The following is a 21,642-nucleotide window of genomic DNA, read 5'->3' as shown; positions in this document are numbered from 1 at the left end:
TTAACTTTTTAAACCGTTCCCTAACTAGGCAGGTCCTAAAGCGCTGATCTTTCTGGTTTATGCTGAAATTGGTATAACTACTGAGATGTCTGCTACTGCTCTCCCTGTGTAAGTGTCAGAGAGCTGCATCAATGTGCCTTTTAGGGCTCCTGGGTGGCAGCTGTGTATGTGTCTCAAACTTCGTCATTCCTTATGATTTAGTGAGCCCTGGTTGTGGGAATATTGGTTCTTATGACACAGGTTCCTTTTTGCTAGTACGACATGCATGCCTTTTTATTTTTTTCTAGATTTGTGCACCTTGATTTAAGTAATCTGTTGGATGCTGTAAATGATAAATGTCAGGATGTCTTCCTGCACCATGCAAACAGCTGACTTGCTAGGGCATGGCTGGTAAATAGGACAGAGCACATGTTGTTCCAGGGAAATGTTTGGATACAGTCGGCCCTGCAAGGTATTGGAGCACAGTGTTTGCTCTGCATTGTAGTGATTGCTTATCTCCATACAAGGAACACTGTCAGCTGTTTTTAGCAGGGGACTAAATAGAAGTAACTGGATAGGTGACAATTGTCTGATCGCTAGGGGCCCCACCGCTGGGACCCCCACCGATCACGCGAATAGGAGTCCCAAACCCGTGTTCCTCTTCATTGCTCGACCACAGTGAGGAGGACTTAGAATGGCGCAGCGGTCGAGCGGTGTGCAGCTGCTCCATTCAATGGGGGGAGTTTATTAAGACTGGCGTTTCATATTCCAGTTTTAATAGAAAATTGGAGTGTACTCCGACACGTTTATGAAGAGGCGAAAGCCTTTTCATTTATGTGTCGCATCTTTTGGCCGGGCTGTTGTGTAACGACCGTGGCCGTGCGCCATTCATTCCTCACCCCCTTCGCTCATAAAAAACGCATACCTCACTGCTCCTTTTCTTCCCCTCTGGGTCTCCCATCCTTCTAGCGCTGCTTGTGCAAGGTCCTGACGCTGAGCAGCATCAGAGCCTTATATGCGACATAGCACTTCAACGTCATCCGCTCAGCGTCACATACAAAGTCTTGATGCTGCCCGACATGGGGTCATTGTACTAGCGGCGCTGCAGTGATAAGGGAGCCGGAAGGGAGAAGAGAAGCCGTATATATGTTTTTTGTTTTTTTATTTCATGTTTTTGTTTTTTTACTTTTTCCAATGGTGGAGGCAGGGGGTTGTCAGATCGGGAAGGGGGCATGGTAGGGGCCCAGTATGGAACTCTAACTTTCTACACCACATAGATTATATAAGTTAGGCCAGCTTTCTGGAGTAAATTTATAACTTTTTGGGTCTCAGTGGCCACACACCCTTTTGCCAAGGCCCCACCCCTTTCCACAAAAGTGGCGAGGTTGGCATAAAAAGGCTAAAAGTTGCAATTTGCACTGCAGTAAACTAGCGTAGGGTTGTTGATAAATGACCCCCATAATCTATGGAATTGCAGGAAATGGCCTAGTACTGTTTAAATCAGTCCCATAAACCTTGAATGGAGTGGCGGATGCATGATCGACCGCCATTTCGGTCAAGCTCCTCCTCACTGCGGCTTAATCGGTGGGTTTGGAACCCACATTATCATGATCGGTGGGGTCCCAGCAGTGGGGATAGGTGGTGATTGTCAATTCTGGGAAAACCCCTTTAATATGTCTTTAAGATCGAGAGTATAAAACTAAACTGTGCAAAATTTATCAGTGGCGCACGCAGTCTGAGACATTTGGTGCATCTAGGCACTTCTCTCTTTTACACCACTGCTTGGTACTTTAGACCAATATTTTGTACCAGAAAAATGTAGCATGCTATTAATGTTTAGCTACGCCCCTTTTTCTAAACCCTTTTCAGAACCGTCGATGAAGGTACAAAATTTGTGAAACTCATAATAAACTTGGCGAATGGCATGAATGCCAGTTTTTGTGGTTTTGTTTTTTGTTTTTTTTATACCAGAATTCTTGAGAATTTTGCTTAGTAAATCTCCCCCATAGGGTTTAATCATCACGGTCTTTAATTTCTGTTGTGGTTTTTATGTTTATATGACGACATATATTTTTCAATGCTCCTATTCTTGTATGTAAGCAGAATTTAACAAATCCCTGAGTCATGCAGCCAATGCTCTAAAAAATATGTTCCGGTCACACTCTTTTTATAATGATACTTATGTGAGTTCTGGTTTTATTGGCTCCAAAAAAAGTTAGTCTCCTGGAGTGGTCTAACTGGCTCGTAAAGTCTACCGCAGTGTTTCTCAGCTGCGGGGCTGGCTGCCTCCAGGAAGATGCCCCCCAGTTTTTGTTAAGGCGCACATAAGTGTGAAGTTTGGAAAGAAGTGATTATAAGATGCATAGCCCTTTCTCTGGTTTGGCAACATAATTTACTCTTTTTGTGTTTTTATTTTAAAGGGGTTATCCAGGGACCAAAAATTGCATTGCATTAATATTTTTATGTAAATAGAAGTCACTTACTAATGTACTTTTAATTTAAAATTCGGTACCAAATGGTGCAGTTCAAACCCGGAGAATTGTTCCCGGAAGTCCTGTAGCTTTTCTAACATTGACGCGCTGACACGGCCCCACGTGACTGAGACATTGCTTCCTGTGCTGTTTGTGTTGGCGTGTTATCAATGGCATGACCACAAGGGGCTTTGCCTATTGCTGGAGTCCCCGGGCAGAGCATCAGCAAGCGCTTTGCTCGGGACTCCAGCACTGCTCCTGACATTTTGTTCTGACTTTCAGGGGTCTCCTATCGCTGGAGTTCCCGAGCAGGGCATACCCGATACCCGGACCCAGTACCGATCAGCTGCTCCTGTGGCCTTCGAGCACTGGACGTCCATGCTGGATGCAGAAGGCTCCTGTCACGGAATAGCGGTCGAGCTTCAGTACTTCAGCTATGCTCCTATTCAAGAGAATAGCAGCAGTTCTGCAGCACGGCCACTATGCAATGTACAGAGCCATCTGCTTCCTGCTCCGTACTCTGCATGCTGTGCAATAACAGTTGTCCGGTCGTGGACAACCCCCTTTAAATCATCAGCATATAAACTGACTCTATCCTCCCTATCTCTCATGACAAAGCCTTTTAAAGAGACTTTGTCACCACATTATAAGTGCCCTATCTCCTATATAAGGAGATGGGCGCTGTAATGTAGGTGACAGTAATGCTTTTTATTTAAAAAAACGATCTTTTTTCACAACGTTAGGAGCGATTTTGGTTTATGCTAATGAGCTTTCTTAATGCCCAAGTGGGCGTACTTTTACTTTCGACCAAGTGGGCGTTGTACAGAGGAGTGCATGACGCTGACCAATCAGCATCATGCACTCCTCTCCATTCATTTACACTGCACTAGCGATATAGTTATATCACTATGTGCAGCCTCATACACAAGCCCTAACATTACTACAGTGTCCTGATAAAGAATACACATGAAATCCAGCCTGGACGTCATGTGTACTCAGAATCCTGACACTTCTGACTCTTTTCTGTGAGATTCCAGCAACGGATACGAAATCTCACGAGATCACGGAGCTAAACGAGATTTGGTTTCACTTGCCGGAATCTCACAAAAAAAGATTCAGAAGTGTCAGGATTCTGAGTACACATGACGTCCAGGCTGGATGGTCATGTGTATTCATTATCAGGACACTGTAGTAATGTTAGGGTTTGTGTATATAGCTGCACATAGTGATATAACTATATCGCTAGTGCAGTGTAAATGAATGGAGAGGAGTGCATGATGCCGATTGGTCAGCGTCATGCACTCCTCTGTACAACGCCCACTTGGTCGAAAGTAAAAGTACGCCCCCTTGGGCATTAAGCAAGCTCATTAGCATAAACCAAAATCGCTCCTAACGTTGTGAAAAAAGATAGTTTTTTTTAAATAGCATTACGGTCACCTACATTACAGCGCCCATCTCCTTATGTAGGAGACAGGGCACTTATAATGTGGTGACAGAGTCTCTTTAAATAGTGTCTTGTTGGATATGAAGTGCCAAAGGCTCCACTGCCAGAGCTAATAAAAGTGGTGACTGGGCACTTTTGATGTGTACCTTTACGGAGAGAAAAAGATGGAGAACATCTACCATTAATGATAATATTCGTCCTATGTTTCCTGTATATTATAGACACATCACGTAAATTTAGGACCAATTCCGATCCTCTTTTTAAAGAAGTCAATTAAATATGGCCACTCCACCGAATCAAAAGCCTTGATGGCATCAAGCGAAGCCAAGACCCATTGCTTCTTTCCAGCCATCCCCATTTGTGTAACAATCTATACTATTCTAATATTACATGTTCTCTTGCCTGGCATAAATCCTGACTGATCAGGGTGTATAATTTTAAGAATAACCATACTAAGGCACCCCTCGCTGCAGATGGCTCCATTGGGGTTCCCTCTAGGAGTGGAATCTCCAGCTAAAGCGTTGCTCCTGGACCGAACTGTGATCCCAAGGGCAGCCCCTGAGCTTGAGTCTCAGAGCACTAGTATAGGCTCTGCCCTGGAACTCCAGGAGTTACGCTAGTAGCGCTCTTCCTGGGACTCAAGCTCTGCTCCTGACATCACTGTCCATATATAGACCGTGATGTCATGGCCTTCCCCACCCGGAGATTCCTGAGCAGAGCTGCTTCTAGGGCTGTGACTGGGACTCCAGCTCTGCTCCTGACACCACTGTCCATATATGGACAGTGATGTCGGGCTTCCTCAGAACAGGAGTCCCCGCAGCAGAGCGCTAGTCTAAGCTGTGCACTGGGATGTCATGAAGGAGCGCCGGCACGAATCCCCTTCCGCCTTCTCTCTCCTCTCCCGAGGGAGCTACGGTGTGCTGCAGATGACAGCCTAATTCTGCAGGTCCTTATGTCAAAATAGGCTTTGTACTTAAGGGGTTAACCAGCACAGAATATCGAGTGTATTTAACAATAATATTTATGTTCGATGTGGCATTTCACTTTGTCTATCTTCCATATTATTGTGCGGTTTATAGCTCCCCATTATTATTTCAGGCGAGGGGAGAGGTTCACTACTCTATCTCAATATCTCTAGTTATGGGAGCTTTCACAGCTCTTTAGAAGATTTGTTTATGAGGGTCGGTGCTTTAGTTGGTTGGTTACTTGCTTTCCTTGTGCAGTTTGTTCTATATACTTTACTCTAGCTGTCCTACCAAGTGCAGTCTTGAAGTGTCTGTAAGTATTGAGGTATCTGTCTAGGTATTGGACGTCGGTGGCAGTAATGTGTATTTTCCAACTGAGCAGCATTGTCATCCTGTATGTGTACATGGATTACCGGTAGACTCCTCCTTCCCTCTTACTGGAAGTCTTTGAACTTGGTTAAATCTGGAACTAGGAACATGCGTCTCCCTGCTTTCTGTTCTGTATATACACACAGAGCTCTGCACGGCTCACAGGAGAAACTATTGTCCTCTGTCCTTATTATTCAGCTTTATGTAAAGGCCAGGCCGTGTCCGGAGTATAAGAACAGAAAGCTGGAGATCAAGTTCACAGCTGGTAGGAGTCCGGGACGCTGGGCAGAACACGTTGCCCTGTTTACAGCTTGCTGGTAAGTTGTAGCCTCCAGGACTTTTTGTTGTATCTTAGGATTGTGCTTCTTATTACTAAATCCATAGAATAAATCAGAGCCTTACTTCTCTTACCATAGGTGGGATTTTTGTGCTTAACTTTTACTTGGCAGAACAAATGAAAAGCTTTTTTTCCAGCTATTTATTCACGACTCCTTGGAGATGTAGCACGGTGTGCACTATTAAAATGCGGAAGAGTTTGTAGAGATTCCTTTGTCCGTGTAATACACATGGGTATGCAGGGCATAGCTATAGAGGGTGCCGTATTGGGGTACGTTCACACAGAGTATTTTGACGTGGAAACCGCGTTGGAAACTGCGCCAAAAGTGCCCAAAATTGCCTCCCATTGCTTCAATGGGAATTGGAGAAAACTACTTGTGAGAAAAAGAAGCAACATGCCCTATCTTCGAGGGTTTCCGTCTGACTTCCAATTGACATCAATAGAAGGCAAAGAAAGCTGTTTTGGCAGCGTTTTTTGGCCGCGGCTGAAAAACGCAGCGAAGAATGCGGCAAACAGCGTGCAGGCATGTCAAGATCTGCCTAAAAATTCCTGAAGGAATTTTGAGGCAGATTTTTCCGCCGGCAAAAATCTCAGTGTGAACAAGGCCTTAGATGTAACTGCCCAGGTACTGGTGCCTGAGGGGTCCAAAATACCCCTTAGCCAATAAGAAGATACCAGTATACTATATAGCACGTGGTTATATTTTGCTTTGTGGCCCAGTAGCTACAAATTCCACTTCTAAACTAGCATACTCAAGATTGACCGGCATGGAGGAAGAAGAGCGCAGGGAAATGCTTACTTGTATACATGCCTGCTGACTCCGTGACCTAAATTAACAGCCCATGCAGACGACGTGCACACCTGCACAGACACTGTCCGGTTGTACGCTTCGTAGTATGGACCTCCACGTGCCCCCATTGGAAGCGATGCAGTATTATTGGCTGCATGAATACAAACCAATGATAATCACTATCTCCTATTGAATTGGTTTGGTGACTGTTAACTGAAAAATGGTTGCATCACGTTCTGAAACCATATTGAAGAGTCGTCCACTGTACAATATATATGGCATAGTTCCCATTTCGTATGGCATGTCCATGAGGATTATAAACTGTATGTGCTAGAGGCCTAGACTTTGCATGTATAATTGGTAAGGCCTTCACACGGCCGTTGTTTCGATGGACCATGTGAAGGGTTCGTGAGAAAATAGGACATATCCTATTTTTTCACGCATCCCTCCATAGACTGTAGTCTGTGGGGAATGCGTGATATCGCATCCCGCAACGCAGATCTCGGATGTACCTTGGACGTCAAACGCCCGGTTTTCACGTCCAAGATGCGCAACGCACGTGTGAACCTAGCTTAATTGTGCCAGTTTATATCTGGAGAGGAGAGCGATATGATCTGCTGATGTATTACCTCACAAACTGGATAAAATTGTAGCAACCCTTCAGTTGTGAGAAGTATGAGAGTATGTTCACACACTTACTAAAAATAAATCTGAAAATACGGAGATGTTTTCAAGGGAAAACTGCTCCTGATTTTCTGCCATTTTTTTTAAGCCACTTGCGTTTTTTACGGCTGTTTTTGGAGCTGATTTTCTTTAGTCAATGAAAAACTTCTCCAAAATCGGCTCAAGAAGTGACATGCACTTCTTCTTTTTCACGGGCGTCTTTTTACGCGCTGTTTTTTGAAAATGAGGCGTAAAAAAGCCCCGTCGGAACAGAACGCTGTATTCCCCATTGAAATCAATAGGCAGATGTTTATAGGCGTTCTGCTTCCGTTTATTCAGGCTTTTTTTTCGAGGCGTAAATGCCCCGAAATACACCTGAAAACACTACGTGTTCACCCTTAGCTTTGTGTTAAAAAGAACCTTTTCATTCATCGATAGCAAACTGTGATCTTGTAAATGGTGTGGAATTGGAAATTGGCAGTATTTTTATTTTTGTGTAAATGACTATTTATAGAGTGCAGTTGGCTTTGTCAGACAGGAAAAACAAAGCGGCATGACTTGCGTCTGTTACGCCTCTGTGACCTCCCATTGAAATCACTGGGAGGCAGAAAAAAATTGCGGCGCCAGTTTCCAAGCGTTTTTTTGCCCGCGATCCTTGCATTCAATGGCAGGGGCAAAAAACGGAGCGAAAACCTGCTGCGTTTTGTCCAACAGGAATGTAGAAATGGGAACGTTACCCTATACTGATATAACCATGTCAAATTAGTTAATACACAATATAGCGAAGGATCTCCATAACAGCAGAACAGATGTGTGGTCTCCCGTCAATGTGGTTATATTTGTAATTGTGAATCTCTAGTAAAGGAAAATGAAAGCATCTTGTAAGGGTGTGTACACGCAGGCAGAAGCGAAGCTACGTTTATTCTGCGTCAGAGACTCCGTTGCAGATTCCGTCAAATTTGACAGGAAGAAAAGCGATTTCAGTCGGCTTTATTTTTCCCGTCAAGATGAGACACCTCGGAGAAATCCGACGGATACTTTTGAGTCATTGAGGTTTATAGAGCGTGGTTTCTACTGTTAAAAACTGAAGCCGCAACGCAAATGTGAATGGATCCTTACACAATGACCTAGGGGAAGGACAGTCAGATTTACAAGTACAGTGTGTATGTGTGTGTGTATATATATATATATATATGTGTATGTATGTGTATATATACATATTTATTATAGATGGAAGAGAGCAGCACCATGGCAAATAAGTTATTTGGTTGCCAGTTCATCTCTCACGGGGACTTTTTCCAGTTCCCCCTGTGAGAGATGAAACTTATCTACATGAAAAGATAAACTACACTGCATATATTCAAGCTGTTTGAGTGCTACGTTGTTCTCTTATTGTATTACTATGTAGTATATGTAGTGATGGTACTAAAGCATAAAGCAGTCTAGTTGGAAGCGTGAGCTGGCAGAGTTATAAGATGGCTCTACCAGGGGTGTAAGGGGAGGTTCACACGCTTTCTGTATGAAGCCGTAACATACGAGGCTGATTTCAAGAGGTGTTTTTTGAGGCAGATTTGCCAAACATTTTTGAGGTTTCTTCATAACTTTTTTTTGGCATTGTCCATAGGAAATGGTCAAAAACGCCTCAAGAGGTGACGTGCTTCTTTTTTACGGGGCGTAATTTTACACCGTGTTTTGAAACCACGTCGGAATAGGTTGTGTAAACACAGTTTTTTCAAACCTAACTAAACTGCACTATCGATCAGGACACCAAGAGCACTCTCATCCGGTTTCTTAGGTAATTGGGCTGCAAGAAAGTGTCAGGCAACCTCTTGGCACTACTGAGATGCTCAGAACTGGGGGCACATATGTGGTAAGCTGTAGTCTCCTGCTTGGCACTGTCTGGACCATATTAGTGGAGCTAAATCTATGAAAGATTCCCTTTAAACAGGTTTTCTTATCAAAAACTTTGTGACATTGGTGGCATATCGCTAGTATTTGCCGGCAAAGTGGCAGCACTTTGACTGCTGGAAATAAGCTGAGCTGAACAGAAATAAAGGAACATGGCACTTTCTTGGCTCCACTGCCACTTTGCTTTAGGCCCCATGCAGATGACCATAGGGTTCGTCCAGCGATTACGGACCAGTTAATTTCTTTTGACCACAGACACCTTCCCGTATATTTGCGGGAAGGTTTTCAGGCCATAGAAAGCCCCCACAAAAGATAGGACATCTTTTTCTTTTTACAGACTGTTCGACACATGCTTTTTCTGGGAGCACGGGCGGAAAATGCGGGTGGCTGTCTGCGGCCGTGCCTGTAATTACGGACTGTGATTATGGGCACGGCCGTGTGTATGAGGCCTTAGCGAAGGGTCTCATTGGCAGTTAGACCGCTGCCAATGAGACTGTGATGGCATACTATAGTGATATGCCACCATAGTCTTTCTTGAGACAACCCTTTTAATCGGTTTCTGCTGCGGTGAGCTTTGCTAGGGGATTACTTATGACATTCTATACTTTTTACTGTAGTCTTTTCCTTTAGGTATGAGGACAGTCCACAAATACTGGTCGGGCTGCAGGGAATTGCATGTTGTCATTGTCAAGCTGACTATAAATATAAATTCTCTAATATATCATGAACCGAGACCTTGAATAGGATATTTACACCACTCTACTGTATGTAACGTTTCTTTTACATTTGATAATAGCGTTGTCTTTCTGTGAACTGACAGATTTTGTACTCTAGGTTCTAGTGGACTAAATCCAGTTTTCCCTGTTTTGCCTTTCCAGAGCTCCGTGCTACAAGATGACGCAATGGAACCAGCTGCAACAGCTGGACACCAGATATCTGGAACAGCTACACCAGCTGTACAGTGACAGCTTTCCTATGGAGTTGCGCCAGTTCCTTGCACCATGGATTGAGAGCCAAGATTGGTAAGATGGCAAGATTTAGAAGCAGGAGCTACAGAGTGTCTGCAAGTGTTTCCATATGACAGACTTCCTATACCAGTCACTCACACTTGCTGCTAGCTGGATTCAAGGACAACTCCAGGAAAATAAAACTTATTACTTTAGCCAGTTTGCAATCACATAGAGTTCCTATATGTTTCTCATCGCCACATGACTATTTCTGGGCATAATGGCTGGACAACCGTAAACATGCACAGTGTATATTAACCAGTGTTGACGGTTCTCTCGCTTTGTCCAATTGTTTTTCCCGGTAAATAAATCACACGCAAAAAATGCAATACGTTTTTGCTTTTTGTGTTTTGTTGCCTGCTTCATCCGACTTAGTTGGACAGGAATGTGACCTGGTTTTTAGTATTGTAGTGGAGATGTCTGTGCCAAGCTCCTCTGTGAAAGAGTGAATGCTCATGTTTCATAAGAGGAACACAACAAAAAAAACAGTTGTCTTCTTGATTTACAGAAGCTCTGAAATTATAATTTGCTCCAGGGATCGTAAAGTGGAAAAAAATTGCAGACCGTTAAGTAGCTGCCGTAATCCAAAGGGGAAATCCAGATGTTGTATGTCATCAGGTAACATCTGCAGGGGTCTGTGAGATCAGTCCGACCAATACCCCAAAAGATGTCGCACTGTAGAGTTATCTTACCATTGGAAATGTCCAGCACAATGCTTGAGATAGCCCGCCATTGAAATAAATGATCGATGTTATGAAGGTGATGCAAATACTTCCCAATGGCAACCAACCAAACTTTGTCAAGTGAAAGTTGGGAAATTATCTTAAACATTTGGAAAAACGCCACTTTTTCTCTTTTTCTATCTATCGCTGTGTCAAACATATGGCCCGGACATTTCCAACTGTACATTCTACCATACAGTTGCATACGTCTTCCATTGACTCAATGACCATTCTTTTTTCCATGGGATGTCCTTGTATTGAAAAAAAGGCATATATGATGAAAGCAGTGTGAACAGAGCCTTAAATGAGCATTGTACTTTCATAGTCCCCATCAACTTTTTCTCTGAGCCCTGATCATGGGTCATTTGCGGTTACATACTCTTATGCACAGACTCCTCTTTTTCAATGAGTTCTATGTACAGAAACAATTCCTCCACTACAGTACATCAGCACTTGGGGAAAAATGTACATGTCTATGTTATAACAGAGGGACTGTTCTGCAGTAGTGTCTGGAAAGAAAAAAAATGTACACCGTTCCACATAGTGGGAGATAAACATGAAAGATAGGGTAATTATAATAATGGTAAGTAATTGCACTCACCTAAGGTAGTTTGTACTGGCAGGTACAACTTAATGAAGTGGGTAGTAGTAAAAATGGTTGCAGCTTTCAATATCCAGATGCCGGAATCAAATATGTGATGCCGTGAGAAATAGCAATTTTAAAAAGCATATATTTTTGAAAAAAATATATATTAAAAATGGATATAAGAGGAAAGCGCTACTCAAAAGGAAAGGTAAGCAGGGTGATAATGAGTAGATTTATTTTGCAAAGAAGGGCAATGCTTTTCAACACAGAACCTGCGTCTTCATCAGGCCAAAAATGGGCCTTTTTTTTTGGCCTGATGAAGACGCAGGTTCTGTGTTGAAACACAGCTCTACTCAACTTTGGAAAGGAACCGGTCTTCTAGTTATGAACATTTATTAAACATGGGAGTGTAACGCTTTTTATTCTGCAGGGGTTTTGCTGCCAGCAAGGAATCTCATGCAACCCTGGTCTTCCACAATCTTCTGGGAGAGATAGATCAGCAATACAGTCGCTTCCTACAGGAATCTAATGTCCTCTACCAGCACAACCTAAGGAGAATAAAGCAGTTTTTACAGGTACTAACAGTTGATTGTTTTCTCAGTTTAACTCGCAAGTGAACCCTGGTAACCCTATTAGGTCACATATTTTCACAAAATTGAGCACTTGTCATATATCCGTGACTACACAGTAGGCAATATACACTCAAACTCTAAAGTTTTCCTTCTCCATAAAATTAAGTTGGCCAGCTCTTTATAGACCAACACCTCCATATAGGAGCAACCACAGTGCTAATCTGATTGCCGCGTGGCTGGCTCACAGGACCTTTTGCAAACTGTTGATTTTGCCGGAAGATGTGACCAGCCAGACATTGCGGTCATTCAGAGCCGCCATTATGAGGACCACTACTTGTTAGTTGTTCTCCACTCTGGCTAATAGAGCAGAATTCTATTGGACCCACCTCGATCACATTCATATGTCCTAATAGGGCATCTGGGCATTGTGTTAATCTGGTGTGCAGGACTTTATCTATAGGTAAAGTCTGGAGATTCCCATTGTAATTATTCCTTAAAGGTGTATTCAAAACTTAGACATCTTTGGCATTTCCACAGCTGCCGATTCCAGAGGTGTTATAGTGAAGAAGCCACTTCTTTCATTTTCCTAGAGTCTCTGAAGGGAGGGCCATGGGCTACTACTCCCCTTTTTCCTTTTGTACCAGTTTTGATCCATCTTCCCTTATTGTTTGAGTGGCTGCTTAGTAACAAGTGATGTGGCCGCTGGGGTGAAAACTCTGGATCTGCGCAATCTTCTGTAACACTAGTGTTTTCTCCTGCACTGAAATAGAGGGCTCGAGGTGTGTACGCACATACATTCAGTATTTCTTTCGTTTTAATTTTTTTATATTTTTTTATGGGGTTGGGAAGCGTAGTTTGAAGGGAGAGCTGGTAGGGGACTTAGAGTTAATATACACATTTCTGGTAGATCAACACTAATGTTTAAAGCTCTCCTTTACAGCAGGGTTTCTCCACTCCAGTCCTGAAGTACCCCCAACCAGTTATGAGTTGGGAATATCTTCTATAGAGAACATCTGTGCAATCCCTGACAATAACGTTACCTGAACCATGGAAATCCTGTTGGGTGTAGTTGATGAAATGCTGCCTTGAAGTGCGAGTTCCTTATTTTGTGAACCAAAGATAAATCTTATACATTCGGGAATAGTCTAAACAGAAATCCCCGGTCTTGGAGAAGAAATGGTGTGATCATAAAACTGAAACTTAGTTCCCTGCAGCCTTTCAGCAGATGCAGGCTATTTTTACAATATATAGGCCTATACAAACTATAGGCCGAATACAGGCTTCTGTAAAAGCGGCCTATGTTCTGATGTGGTTTGATCGCATCAACTGGGACATGCTGTCGACATTTTTCTTTAATCATATCGTTCCCACTAATTAGAGTGGTTCTGATTTGAAGGGAAAAAAAGGATATTGAGCATTGCTATATGTGCATAGCCATAATATATAAATCTAGGTCCACCTTGATATTCTACAAAGTGAAGCGCTGCTTTTTGGCACATTTTGTGCATCCAGTGAAGCGGTATAAACATCATTTTAATGGATCATGAACCTGTAATCTCCTGAAACTTTTTAAAAATGGAGTTTCACTTAAGTTTCGGTCTAGTTAGTACCTGTTGGTGCCACAGGTCTCTGTGGTCTCCCTCACCGTATAAAGAATTGATTTAAGATCTTTTCAGACGTTTTCATAGCGGTTTTGATTTTGTCTTCCTTTCACCGTTTTATCCCCATTTTATCCACATTAGCTGTCACTGAGTTGTAATTGTATTTTACATTTAATTTACCTGTTATTCTCTCTCCAGCCTCCCTCCCCCTCCTCGCTCGTTTCCTTGCCGCAGTATTACTTCTGCGCCTCATTGCTGAACCTGAGCCAGCAGCTCCTGCAGAGCCATAAATTTCTGTCTGTTAGTCTCTGGACAGAGGTCTTGCACAGCCCACAGCAATACTGCCATGTTTGAAGATGTGGAAGTAACGCAGGAGACTGCAGTGTTGTGCTGATCACATACATGTGTGCTTCTGCAATTGCTTCCAGCTACAGACAAGCAATGCCGTGTATTTTCCTTAGCTGCCACTCCCTTTGTTCGGCTTAATAGCTGTTTTGTTATCCCCGTGTATAAGAATGTACAAATTAATAACCCATAATCCTTTGGCTGCAGATGCAGAAATTATAATCACAGCTGTTACCGATGTCTTTATAGCAGTTGCTCTGTATTATTAGCATCTAAGGTCTTGTTCTCTGCTAAGCACAGATGCAATATGAAGCTAAATATACTATAGACCTGTAATGTCCAACCTGTTGCAAACCTACAACTCCCATCATTCTCTGACAGCTCATCGATCTGAAGAGCCAAGGGACTGATTTCCTTTCTGCATTTCTCCTGCACAGCGGTGCTTCCGGCCACCCGCTCTGCAAGGACTACAACCCTGCTCCATTGAAGTGAATGGGTTTGTGGCCAGGAGCATTGCCATGCAGGGAAAAACTCCTGAGGTGCTTAACGAAGGCTACGGTCCCTTTATCCCGAGGACTCATGAGGGTCACAGCTGCCGGACCACCACCCAGGAAGTAATTGTGTATCCTAGCAATATGCCATCACTTTCTATGGTGGAAAAGCTTTTTCAAAACTTTAACTTTAATTCTTGTAAAATTTGTCTTTGCAGAGCAGGTACCTGGAAAAGCCAATGGAAATTGCACGTATTGTGGCCAGATGCCTGTGGGAAGAGGGGAGGCTTTTACAGACTGCTGCCGCTGCTGCTCAGGTTTGTATTGAGGGCAACAATGTCTGTTTGGCCAGTGTCTGATCTGTCGCTTTTCATTAAATTCTGTGTTGTGAAGGTAAAATGGTAGTAGCACACTAGGAACGCGTAAGTGGTGACTCTTTTTTTTTTTTTTCTGACTAAACCTTATAACTTTTGTATAATAGCGATGCTGCCATAGAGACGCTGCTACAATTGTCTAGTATAAAGATGAATCTGATGTACTGTGTTCGCCATCGACATTACCACCTACACATAAAACTCATAAGTACATCTGTCTGTATAAACTAGTCCTCATGAATGACTCTTAATGTCTATTTATGTAAAGTAAAATCCACCTAAATAGGAAAATGTCATTTATATAGTTTCATATAGGGGTTATTTTCTGTTTGATTCGTATAGAAAAAAATCATGACCTGTTCCATTGGACAGTGTATTATGGAACAAATCTTGTCTAGAAGCTTTGCTGTATATTTCTATAATCTGATGCTATATGAGACGTCATACGCTGTCCCACCCTGCTGACTATGGCTTTGTAGTACAGAGCTGTAAGGACTCAGTGTGTCTCTGTGTAGCTTCCTGCATACTTCTTTGCTGTGCACCTGAGGTTATAGACCAGAAGCTTGCAGTATTTCTACTCCTATACCCATATGATGGCACACAATGTCCCTATAACAAAGCTCTAGCACACACTGGTAAGTTCCTTTTAGTGACTCATTACAAAACTTTGTGTTTTCCACAAAAATGTTTACCATTCAGTCTATAGCAGAGTTTCTATATAGGTGCAATATCTGGGAAGTCCATTTTTTTGGATAATACAAAATCAATTATGCTTATCCTATCTATTCAGTTTATGAAAGGACTATATTATTTATATCTTGACCTTGTTTCACAATCCAAATGTATTATCTTTTTCAGCAAGGAGGTCCCGCATCGCATCCCACTGCAACTGTCGTGACAGAAAAGCAGCAGATGTTGGAGCAGCACCTGCAGGACGTGCGGAAGAAAGTCCAGGTACTGATTATTGACATTTTATCAAGTAAATCATGTGGCCCTTCCTGCCAATCCAAATCCTCTTCTTTCTCATAGGATCTTGAACAGAAAATGAAAGTTGTGGAGAATCTTCAGGACGACTTTGATTTCAACTACAAGACATTAAAAAGCCAAAGTGGTAAGTTAATGCAGTGTTTGCACATAACTTGTAGTCTTGTACTAAAAGAGAAGCGATCTGGATGTGTGTACATGATATATTGCAAAATAAAAGCCACTGTTGAGGGCTCGTTTATTTGCTGGATGGGCGGCATCTTGCTGCAGCAGGAACCTCTCCGGGCCCCCCCCCCCCCCCCCCCCCCCACACAGCCACATCCCAAGCAACATTTTACAGGGAGGTAACCAGAAGGTGGAGGATCCTTTTGTTCTCTGCCAGATAAAGTGTTTTCTTTTTGTCCTAGGTTTAGTGTCCCTTTTATATTGTGAGTACATTCTGAAGTATTGCAGTATCAAAGCTTGTTTACATAAGATTAGTAGTTGTTTACGCATCTGCATTGTTTGCAGCGGAGCAAGGACATCAAATGAAGAAAAAAAGCCTTTGATTTCTAAAGTAAACATGGAAGTGCTAACTACCTGCAAGGGAAATAAGTTTGCCCGACTCCATACCGTTCGAATGTAAAAAAAGATATATATATATTCTTTGTGCTTTTTATTAAATAAACACTATAGAAAGTTTTTAATATCCCATTATGAAGGTCTGATGTATCCTGCAGTGTACAGAAGCTACACTTTATGTAAAGAGAAAATGTTAAGAAATGGAACTGTAAATATATATATATATATATGTATTGCACTCATGCTCTCGTAGTACATTTGCTGTCCTAACTATTGGGTATGTGTTCTTACACTTATGTCATAGACCTTTCGGATCTGAACGGTAACAACCAGTCAGTGACGCGGCAGAAGATGCAGCAGCTGGAACAAATGTTGACGGCGCTGGACCAGTTGCGAAGGGTAAAGATTCTGACTGGAACCTACTTTATTCGAAGTCCTATCCATTATAGGTTAAAATTAAGTAACTTACGGCAATATTGAGGTGCGATGTTGTTTTCATAGTATTATCTGCCTCAAACTTTACGCATTTTGTATTGTTCCAAATACCTGATATGAATCTGCAATAAGCAAGTATGCCAAGGTAAATCGAAATATCTGACACACCCCGTATATATTTACAATTTAAGAGGGCGCATTGAGGTGCATAGATTATAGGACATATGACTGCAGCATCTTGGGATGTTTTTAGTTTAATGTAATAGAAGTATAACTTAAGGGGGCAAAGTTGCATTATGCTGTGTTCGTTGTGCATCTCGTTCGCGAATAGGATTGCAAATTTAAAGTCATGGCATCAGTTTGGTGCCCCCTCATTGATGTTAACTTGCTTCTTTTTTTCTTTAGGGGTGTAGTAGTCTGTTTTTATAATGATTGGAGCTTTTGTGTAATGTAAATCTACTCCCTATCCAATGACTGACCTAAAGGACTTGTGCTGGGTTTGTACTTATACACAGCAGCCAATCTAAGCAAACAAAACAGAGCAGCAGTGTAAAGCATGGGGGCAGGGCCTGAGTAGCCATCGAAATTGACAGTAGGCGGTTATTAGACTATCTTAGTCTCCTTAAGGAGCCAGTGAACGAACGCAAACCTTTGTCGGCTGATTGAAACTTTTGTGCAACCCAAAAAATGGTCGCATGTTGGCAGCATATCTCCCCGTGTACACGAAATGTGCTGCCGACAAGATGCAAATGTATGGGGACGAACAATCGTGTGAAGTCGTTCGTCCCCATACATTCTAATCAACCCACAGATCCCTTCATTCCTCTGGAAACCCTGTCCTTAAACTAAACTAGGTTTTTAATAAACTGCATTTAGTGGCATTATATAATGTTGTCCTCTATATTTATGGCAGACTATAATTAGTGATCTGGCTGGTCTCCTGTCTAACATGGAATATGTTCAGAAGACTTTAACAGACGAGGAGCTGGCAGACTGGAAAAGGAGGCAACAGATTGCATGCATTGGTGGACCGCCAAACATCTGTCTTGACCGACTGGAGAACTGGTGAGATAAAGATGGTGGCTAAAGACAAGATGGTTATGGATATTTACTTGGCACCTATAGACATAGTGAATATGACATGTACTGTCCTGTAAAGTTGAAACATGAGCTGACATTCCAGTCATGCTGTGGTTAGGTAGAGGGTATGTGTATATTTTTATGTTTAACTGGCAAAGTCCTCCCTGTGCCTCAGAGGGATGGTATGTGAATGCATGGAGAGAAGAGTCTGTATACTTGAGTTGTCCTCTTCTGTCAAATTGTAAAGAATTTTACTATAGTTTTATCCCTTTCTGGGAAGACTGAGTGAGTGACAACCAGTATCGGCCACCATTACATCTTACGTGAGGATTATTACAGCTTTCCCAGACTCCCGAATGGCAAATCCACTTTGTTATGCAATATAATTAATTGAACAAGTTTTTGTTGTGGTTTTATTTTTATTTTTTTATAGTGTCATAAAGTTCAAAGGGATTTTCTGGTGCCAACCACAAAGGTTATTTATTGTATAGTGAAAGTTCTACAATTTTATGTTTCTGCATGAATTCTTCAGTTTTCAAGATCTCTGCTTGCTGTCATTCAATTCGGGTTTTTTTTTCATTGTTTACTCCCAGGGTATAAAAATAAGTCCTGGTTATGTGGTGGACACACTGGTACTGGACTGGTTACAGTACAGTTGTCAGAGCTGTGTTTTCTAACAAGCCAATAACCTGTTTGTCAACAGGACATGTCTGTGGACAGAGTTCATTTTCAATGATTGCAAGCAGAGCTTTTGAAAGTCATGATCAAGAAAGTATGTTGGAAAATTGTATACCTTTTCATTATACAAAAAATGTAATTTATTCGCTGAAACCAACCGGAATACTACTTATATTCCAATGTGATTTAATGTTCTACAACAATACATTGAAAGTATAAGGGGGTGAATACTTTTTATCACAACTGTAACTTCATAATGACCGAATAGCGCTCATGGCGGGGTGCTGGTTCTCTTTATAGCAGCGGTGTGTCTTCAGGGTCTTGCATACTATGCTTTATGGGAGAACATGTGCAAATTTGTCTCTCCTCTGGGAGAAGGAAAACCATGTCTGTAGTGTTACCTATTAGAGGTATCTTTCCTGTAAGGCAATGTCCTACCCTTAGAGGAGATTGGAAACACGATTAGAGATTTTCGCCAAGACAGTCTTCTCCAAATGGAAAACAAACCATCTGAAGACAGCGGTTTCTGGTTTGTTTTTGTTTTTCCCCATTGGTACAGAGCAGGGTTCTGGCAGAGTAAGAGGCGTTTGATGTAAGCGCTCAGGGTAGCTCATTGCATCTCTTCAAAGTGGACCAGCATCCTCCGAGTACTACGCCAAAGGCTTCTCAATCAGCTAAGACCTTACTCTGTAATGACGAGGTGCAAAACCTGGCAAAAAAAACCAAAAAACTATGTGGGCGCCAGCGTATCCGACCTTAATCCAGGCTCCAAAGTTATATGAAAGAATAGATCACAACTTTCAACAGCTTAAATAAATGTAGTAAAGTTTATTCACCTATGTAGATCCATAGATGCATTTATTCGAGTTTTTGGAGTCCTGCATCCTCTTTTATTGTATTCCAATAGGCGGCACTAGAGAGATGGATTACAGTCTCCCAGAGGAGATCTAATTTGCATAATGACTGAGTAGAAGTTTTAACAAAATGACGAGGGCAATTCGGGGACAATGGAAATGCTCTTTTAGGCTGGGTTCACACGTGGCGGAATTTCACTTAAATTCCGCTGCGGACACTCCGCAGCGTTAATCCGCAGCGGAGCCGTTTGTCCATTGACTTCCACTTTAATTTAGCAGTGTTCGTTTAGACGATGCGTAAAATTCCGCTGCGGAGCATAGGCTGCGGAGCGCAATTTGGTGTCCGCAGCATGCTCTGTCTGTTGCGGAGCAGTGGCGGACTCATGGCGGAATTTCTCCATTGACTTCAATGGAGATTCTAATTTCCGCAATGAAGTCCGCAGCTGTCATGCACATGTTATGTGTGCTGCGGATGCGTCTTGCTTTTTTAACTTGACATTTCTTCATTCTGGCTGGACCTATGTATTTCTAGGTCTACAGCCAGACTGAGGAAGTCAATGGGGCTCCCGTAATGACGGGAGCGTTGCTAGGAGACATCTGTAAATAGTCACTGTCCAGGGTGCTGAAAGAGTTAAGCGATCGGCAGTAACTGTTTCTGCACCCGGGACAGTGACTACCGATCCCAATATTCAGCAACCTGTAAAAAAATATAAGTTCATACTTACCGAGAACTCCCTGCTTCTGTCTCCAGTCCGGCCTCCCAGGATGACGTTTCAGTCTAAGTGACGGCTGCAGCCAATCACAGGCCAAGCACAGGCTGGAGCGGTCACATGGACTGGCGCGTCATCCAGGGAGGTCGTCCTGGATGCCGAAAGAGGGACGCGTCACCAAGACAACGGCCGGTAAGTATGAAATTCGTTTACTTTCACTAGGGAAAGTGCTGTCCCTTCTCTCTATCCTGCACTGATAGGGAGAAGGGAAGCACTTTTCCCGCAGTCCGCAGCAGCTAGTCCGCATCAATTTTCTGCACATTTTGGGCAGATCCGCAGCCGTAATCCGCAACCCGGATTAGGTGCGGCATTGATGCGGACAGTTGCGGAGGAAATCCGCCACGTGTGGCCATGCCCTTAGTGGTAAAAATCAGATGTAATTAAAAGTAGAGAAAAAAAGTCTAGGTTAATACCAGTGAGGTAGAGCAGCTTTTTATACTAGAGGTCGTCCTCTATATTTAAAGGAAATTGTCCTTTTAAGCAATGGTGCAACAATGAGGGGGTAGTAGTTGAGAGAAACAGGATTTGTTTTCTGTGTTGTAGAGATTTTAATTTGTGTTTTTATGGCATCCGGTCGTCTTCTTCCGAAGTCTTTGTGGACTTAGGCTTCGTTCACATCTGTGCTGGGTCTCCATTCTGACGTTGCGTCAGAGTTTTCTGTCGGAAAAGAGCCCTTACAGACACAAACGGAAACCACAGGTTTCCGTTTCTATCACCATTGATTTCAATGGTGACTGATCCGGTGCCAATGGTTTCCGTTTGTCTCCGTTGTGCAAGGGTTCCGGGATCAATAGTGTAGTCGACTACGCTATTGATTCCGTCAAAACGACTGAACCCCTGCGCAACGGAGACTAACGGAAACCATTTGCACCGGATCTGCAGCGCCCTAGCGCAGATGTGAACGAAGCCCTAAACATATTTTTCTTGCAGGATAACATCTCTGGCTGAGTCTCAGTTGCAGACACGACAGCAGATAAAGAAACTTGAGGAATTGCAGCAAAAGGTTTCCTATAAGGGAGACCCCATCATTCAGCACCGCCCCATGCTAGAGGAGAGGATTGTGGAATTATTTAGAAATCTCATGAAGAGGTAGGTGGTGGAGACCTGCTGCCATAAATCATCCCTGGCGGTTGTGGCGATAGTACTTTGTGTGCAAATATCTAACGCAGTCTAATTGTAGCCCCATTTATTAATTATTTATTTTAATATATGTAGTCTTACCATAGTTCCTTGTTTATACCAATCGTCCTTTTAATACGGTTTATGCCTTTTGCCACTTGACCAGGCAGGGGGCGGTTTTTCATACTGATGACCTACTGAGTGAATAGGAGTAGAGCTGCAGTAACCCAGTACGGCCGCTATACAGTGACCGGAGCCATCTGCTTCCAGCACTGAACACTCGCCCGGAGGCAGCTGGAACAGCTGATCATGGGGGTCTGGGTGTCTGACCCCCACCCCCCACCACCGATCATATACTGATGACATATCCTGTGGATACTTCATCAGTATCTAAAACCGCCCCCTGCCTGGACAACCCCTTTTAAATCGTTCATGTAAATAAACACTACTTTCTACTCTTCACAAAAAAAAAATCACACCTACACTCCACACTTGCCTACACACACATGAAAAATTGTTACACCACTATCCACACGC

The 21,642-nt window shown here is 42.8% G+C and overlaps 1 protein-coding gene across 4 annotated transcripts in view; it reads left to right on the top strand.

Moving 5' to 3' along the window:
* The window catches only part of STAT3 (signal transducer and activator of transcription 3), a 63,902-nt gene that overhangs the window by 22,120 nt on the left and 20,140 nt on the right, over positions 1-21,642 (top strand). For all 4 annotated transcript variants that reach the window (XM_075845751.1, XM_075845749.1, XM_075845752.1 and 1 more), the window contains 8 exons: positions 9,805-9,948; positions 11,672-11,816; positions 14,469-14,567; positions 15,483-15,578; positions 15,654-15,735; positions 16,474-16,568; positions 17,518-17,669; positions 20,917-21,075. In XM_075845751.1, the coding sequence (XP_075701866.1) occupies positions 9,821-9,948; positions 11,672-11,816; positions 14,469-14,567; positions 15,483-15,578; positions 15,654-15,735; positions 16,474-16,568; positions 17,518-17,669; positions 20,917-21,075 (956 nt within the window). In that variant the 5' untranslated portion in view covers positions 9,805-9,820. The remainder of the gene's footprint in view (positions 1-9,804; positions 9,949-11,671; positions 11,817-14,468; positions 14,568-15,482; positions 15,579-15,653; positions 15,736-16,473; positions 16,569-17,517; positions 17,670-20,916; positions 21,076-21,642) is intronic.

Source organism: Rhinoderma darwinii, chromosome 13 (genome assembly GCF_050947455.1).
Source record: "Rhinoderma darwinii isolate aRhiDar2 chromosome 13, aRhiDar2.hap1, whole genome shotgun sequence".
Taxonomy (NCBI): Eukaryota; Metazoa; Chordata; class Amphibia; order Anura; family Rhinodermatidae; genus Rhinoderma; species Rhinoderma darwinii.
The sequence above is the reverse complement of the archived record's forward strand: the minus strand, read 5'-3'. Positions and strand labels throughout refer to the sequence as shown.